Source organism: Lipotes vexillifer, unplaced genomic scaffold (genome assembly GCF_000442215.2).
Source record: "Lipotes vexillifer unplaced genomic scaffold, Lipotes_vexillifer_v1.1 scaffold331, whole genome shotgun sequence".
Taxonomy (NCBI): domain Eukaryota; kingdom Metazoa; phylum Chordata; class Mammalia; order Artiodactyla; family Lipotidae; genus Lipotes; species Lipotes vexillifer.
This window is the reverse complement of record NW_006774049.1, coordinates 2,096,802-2,102,801: the sequence shown is the minus strand read 5'-3', so window position 1 is coordinate 2,102,801 and position 6,000 is coordinate 2,096,802. Positions and strand designations below refer to the sequence as shown.

The following is a 6,000-nucleotide window of genomic DNA, read 5'->3' as shown; positions in this document are numbered from 1 at the left end:
CCATCGCTAATCAGATGTTAATCGAATGCACCAGAAAAGGAAATAAATTCCGCTTCTGAAAGGGCAGCTGGAAAGAGGTTGAAATGCTCCAGCTCGGATTTACATTCCAAAGCAGTCCTAAGGCCAAACACTCCTTGCCGGAGCAGAAGGAAAGCCCCTCTCTTTTTCTCACCTTCTCTGGAAAATAGTTCTCCGGAGGAACCGAGAACTCGCTGGGCGGCGCCACGTGGTCCCTCAGGAAATTGGGGCGAGACAAAGGACGCCGGCTCCTGTGAGGCCTCTCGATTTAAGCCAGTCCCTCCTCCTGTCCATCACCTGCAGCCTTAAAGTGCCAGGGACACATCTTCCCTCCCGGATCTCTGGGGCGGGTAAATAAGTCGGGGTGGGGTAAATATTTCTAGTTAGGCGATTCACTCAGTGGTTAAACATTTATTTTGTGGGTGCCAACGCTGACCTAAGCGGGTTATGTGGTTAATGATCACAGTAACCGGAGACGTGTGTTAACTCCATATTTCCTTCTTTACAAAGGGGAGCAGGAAGCGCAGAAAAGAACAGCACCTCGCCCCGCGAGCGGCAGGATCCGTCCCCCGGTCACTCGTCCCCAGCGGCGTCCCCAGGGCCGCCCGGCCAACCCCGCGGCTCGTGGCAGGTGCGCGTGTGCCCGCCCCCTCCAGCGCTCCCGCCTCCGCCCCGCCAGGACCCAGCCCGGAGTCCGGCGCCTCGCAGCTGCCAGGGGAAGTGCGGTCCGGGGGGCGGAGCCAGGGCGGTGTGGGTGGAGTCGTGAGCCGCGGTGGCGGAGGCCCGGGACGGCTCCTTGCGCTGCCATGGCGTTCGGGAAGAGTCACCGGGACCCATACGCGACCTCCGTGGGCCAGCTCATAGGTAAAAGGGGGACCCCTCCGGCTTGGGGCCGGGACGCTACGCGTTGACTCTGTTCCCGGCCGCAGAAAATCGTGTGGGTCCGAGTTCGACGAACTCCTCCCCCCTCCCCCGCAACTTTCCCAGGCCCCGCGCTCCGCTGGTACTGAGCGGCACCTGTCCCCGCCGACCTCTCTCGAACCCCACTTCCTCACCTCCCGTCTTCCGGTGCTTTCCGGGGTGGGGGTGGGGTGGAAGCGGACAGGTGGACCGAGGGGATCCAGGTGTGGCGTGGCTGGGCCTCTAAGGGGGCGTGTCAACTTCTGGGTAAGGGGGAGCTCTTCAGAAAGTGAGTCCACCCGAGGGCCAAGTGTTGTCCTGCCCGTTTTGCAAAGAGAGAAAGGTTCCAGGAGGTTAAGTGCACTGACCTCGATGTGACAGGCAGGTCTCCAAACTAGTTCTGACTCCAGGCCCTTAAAACATGAGTTACTTTTTAGGGGTGAACAAAGAGAACGAACATGCCTAGCACTGGAGAGAAGGAAGGGGGAGCCAGGCGCGCTCTGGGTACACAAGAGGCCTCTCCAGGCCACTAGAGGCTACACAGGTGTCTGCCTGACTCCTTCCCTCTCCCGTGGCCGTGCTCTGATCCTTGTACGCGGAAGCCGGAGCCAGTGCCTGCACTGTTTAACAACACCGGCTCCCTTCTCCCTGGTCTCTGATACCTCCCTTGGGAACCGGGTGTGGCACCAGTGCATATAGATGCCAAGCAAAGCGTGATCACTTCGGGGAGCTTAGTGGGATGAGGAAATCATGAAAACCTGGTAGTTATAATAAGGAGGCTCAGATTTGAACAGTTTTGCCTGCAGCTCAGTTAACTGGTGTATGACAAGAACACATTACCCAGGGACTTCCCTGGTGGTCCAGTGGTTAAGACGTCACCCTTCCAATGCAGGGGGCGCTGGTTCTATCCCTGGTCGGGGAACTAAGACCCCACATGCTGCGCGGCCAAAAATAAATAAAGAATGAATAAATTAAAGAACAAAAACCAAAACACTACTCAACCTAAAGTTTAGTTCCCATACCTTTATAAGATGGTGAGTGTAAGTATCATTGAGGAGGAGATGCTTTCTAAACTGTTGCTGGCTGTATCTCTGTTGGGTATTAAAATGAACCCTGAACAGAAGTGGATTCAGGCTGCATCTTCATAGGCTGATTTATTCTTTAATGCTGTGAACATTTACTGACTGCCAGCTATATCCCTGGACCTGGACCAGGCAAAGGTAAGACGTGGTCTCAGCCATCACGGAACGCATAATCTTATAGGGAAGACGCACACAATTTCGTACTGACAATAGTGCAGTACCTTTGCAATAGAAGAGAAGTGTAAAACACCCAAAACTTATGAAAAGGGAGAACTTAACTCTGCCATGGCCTTTGAAGGGTGAATAGGAGTTTTCTAGGAAGATGGGAAGGTGGGAAGAAGGAGGACAGAATGGGGAGCAAGAAATCTGGCAGAAAGGACCTTGTAACTGAACACAAGATTGGTAAGCCTTGTCCATTTGAATGCCAAATTCAAATAGTGTTTCTCCTAGATGAGGAGCAGTCTAAGCTTTGGGGGTCCCCTAACCAAACCTTTATCCTCTTCATTATCCTTTTAATTTTTGCTCAATTCCCCTAGAACCTCATGTTTTCATGCTGAGGGATATTCTCCTTTTTTGTAGTAGAGATGTCAAGCTCATTCAGGTTGAGTGTTCTATTATCCTTCCCAGGTGACATTTTGTATTCTTAAGGAGGATGTCAGAAGAGGGAAAAGCTATCTGACTGTTTAGTGATGGGGTTACAGGTACAGGAGCCTTCAAGTCTGCCTGGTGCGGCTCTGGTTAGTACAGGTGCTAGGAAGTACATAGACAGTTTCAGTTGATCTGTCTTTTTCTCAACACCACCCCCCAAAGGAGAATAAGTGACTTTTAAAAAGCAAACAAAAACTGGCATCAAACATCAGACAACCTAGATCTGAATGCTAGTTCTACCATGTACTGACTGTGTAGCCTTGGGTAACTTCCTTAACCTCCTTGAACTTCTGTTTCATCACCTCAGAACAGTGGGTTAAATGAAATTGCATAAGATAAAATACTTAGTTTAGCACTGTGCACTTCATCTTGTAGGTGACTGTCCTCTGAAAGACAGGCAGGCAGATGGAGATTTAGCTGGGCTGTCCTGGCCCTGCAGCCTTTATTAATAGGTCACTCATTACTGTTGCAACAGAAACACCTGGGTTTTGACTGATTCTTGAATTACTGGGAATTGCTCAGGAAAAAAAATCTCTCTGCTCTTTGGTGATATAAACTTAATGGTACTTGCTAGTGAACTCCAGGCAGATTGTTTCAGGAGGACCAGACATGTTTTATTCTGTTGTAGCTCAGATTCAACACAACAGCTTTTTCTTTGCAGAAAAGGCTACATTTGCTGGAGTTCAGACTGAAGATTGGGGCCAGTTCATGCACATCTGTTACATAATTAACACTGCCCACGATGGGTGAGTTCAGTGTGTGGTTCATGTATATGCCTCTCATAAGAAGTGTCAGAACACATTTTCTCTTGCAAACTGATTTTCTTGTTGAAATAGTGTTTCCATCACCCTTTAAGCACCCACTGCCTTTTGAAGACATGTCAGGTTGAAATATTAGGACAGCTGCTTGTTTCAGCACGTGGAATATCTGAGAATCCATTATAATTTTTCTCCTCTTTGCCTTTTCCTTAATAGTTTCAAATTTTGTCTCGGTGAAGCTCAAATTCCTTGTTCTTTAAGGAGAGAGGGAGATATTGTTTCCTTTGTTAGGAATTCTTCTTGTTCTGATTGGCAATATTTTATGTTACTGTAACTGAAAAATATTATCAAGAAGCTAGTGGACTCCTGGTGGTGACCTGTCTCTGGGCAATTGTCATTATCAACCAGGAAATAATCTAGCAGTTGGTTTCCTCTGCCTGTCACAAGACAATTCTTTTTTTCTTCTGAATGCCAACTCACCCATGTTTATGCTGAGCTCTTAAACAATGTGGTATCTTTTGTTACACTTCTTAAACTTTAGAGAATTGAAGTTTAAAAAATAAAATCATTAAGAAGGCCAACTATTTTGTGATTTAGTCTGAACTACAAGTTGTTATAAGGGATACAATTCTCTTGATTTTCCTGTGCATTTAAACTAATAATGAACAGCAAAGGAGACTTAGTTTTTGTTGATGAAGAAAACATTACATTTAATTATTGACTATCTCAATGGAAAGTGCTTATGGTTAGTACTTTAAAATATTTATGGTGTTTTCCCTGTAATCTTGTTTACCATATTTGTTTCCTCTAAACCTTTTCTTCACTGATAATACTAATTTCTTCATTGATAATGCAAAAAGGGAAATGCAATGTAAAATTTTTTTCTTTTAAAACAGTGTCTTTATTCTTTTCAACTTTTCTAAGGGCTTCATCTTAGATTTTATATATGATTTTTTAGAAATATATATAATATTTTATAATAGTTACAATTCTAAGTATATGTAATATTATGTAATTATATTATCATATAATAGAAATTCTACCCATGCAAGCATAACAAACAAAATTGGAAGGTAATATGCAAAAAATATTTGTATCTTTTTTAAGTTTTGAGGTATAATTGGCATATAGTACTGTGTAAGTTTAAAGTGTACAGCATAATGACTTGAGTTACATATACTGCAAAACAGTTTCTACAACAAATTTCCTTAACATCCATCACCTCATACAGTTACAAAAAATGTTTTTTCCTTGTGATGAGAACTTTCAGGATCTACTCTCTTAACAGCTGTCAAGTATACCATACAGCAGTATTAACTATAGTCATCATGTTGTACGTTACATCCCCATTAATTATCTATAACTGACCATCTCAGAGTAAATTTGGACTGTCTACTTACACATAGTTCCTCCTTTTGTAACATAACATTGTAGCATATCAGAACCTGACCTGGTTAGTCCTAACTCCTCCTACATCCCATTGCCTATAGGATGCTTAAGAAATACTAATAAAAATAGGTAACATTTTTGGAAATTACATTTCCTGTAAACTGGTTCTGTGTGTTGATATGGGCTGTGGGTGTAAGTATATTTCACATGTAGTGCTTTCTAGGTAATGATCATCATCTGCATATTTCATTTGATTCTGACAAGGAGGTAGGTGGTATTGTCTGCCTAGATGTATGAGGAAACGGGTGTAAAAAAGTTAAGTCATCTGCCCAGCGCCACACAAAACCAATACCTTGGTTATCTCCTTAGCCGTTCCTCTTTCCACACTGCATGCTGCTTTTCAGAGACTACTTGCTTTCAGCAATGGCTACATTGATGATTTTACTGTGTCTATTGCCACAGGCCAAAAGATGCAGTAAAAGCTTTGAAGAAAAGGATTTCCAAAAACTACAATCATAAAGAAATACAACTTACCTTGTCGGTAAGTATTTACTTTAATGTTAAATTAAGACTAGGATTTTTCAAGCTATAGTCACGTTTCTAATTTTGGGTATAAAAGATATAAATATTCTGAGATAATTAATAGGTTAGCAAAAAGTTATTTACAGTATGAATTAAAACTATTCATTTATTGAGGATTGCAGAATCAAGGGAGTTTCGTTGTTTGTAATAGCATTTAATTCGGTGGAAAGTGAGTGTTCCTGGAAAAGCATATTTTCCTGGTTCGGAGATGGGAACTGGTAATGAAAAACCTGTAGGTACTGAGTTGCTCAAGAAGTTTGTGTATGTGTTACACTTGGGGAAAATTGAAGCTTGAGAAGTGCCTCCCCGTCATCTTTCTACCTCATTTGAACACCTCTGTGGAATTCTGAGATGCTGGAGGCTCTTTAGGGTTCAGCCAAGTTCTGCTGTTTGGTATAATTTGGAGAATGTTCTTTGTTGATTTAAACAATTCTCCTGTGCACCTTATCGCTTGATTTGGGTGTGGACATTTATTTGACATGTTCCCATTTTCCCCCAACCTTGGCCGTGTGACCTCTTCGGTTGCTTGGTGAGTTGCCCGTTTTACTTCAGTATGTTTTGCAAACCCTGCCTGCTGCCTGAGAGTGAGCTGTGTGGCTTTCTAGTTTCTTCTGTGTGCCTTT

General features: G+C 43.9%; 1 protein-coding gene across 4 annotated transcripts in view; it reads left to right on the top strand.

The window, feature by feature from the left end:
* The first annotated feature begins 801 nt into the window (after nucleotides 1-801).
* Nucleotides 802-6,000, top strand: part of TOM1L1 (target of myb1 like 1 membrane trafficking protein) — a 53,488-nt gene continuing 48,289 nt past the window's right edge. The window contains exons 1-3 of one of the 4 annotated variants that reach the window (XM_007448641.1): nucleotides 802-882; nucleotides 3,310-3,394; nucleotides 5,258-5,336. In XM_007448641.1, coding sequence (XP_007448703.1) covers nucleotides 825-882; nucleotides 3,310-3,394; nucleotides 5,258-5,336 — 222 coding nt within the window. In that variant the 5' untranslated portion in view covers nucleotides 802-824. The remainder of the gene's footprint in view (nucleotides 883-3,309; nucleotides 3,395-5,257; nucleotides 5,337-6,000) is intronic. The other 3 variants (XM_007448642.1, XM_007448643.1, XM_007448644.1) reach the window with 3 other exon arrangements.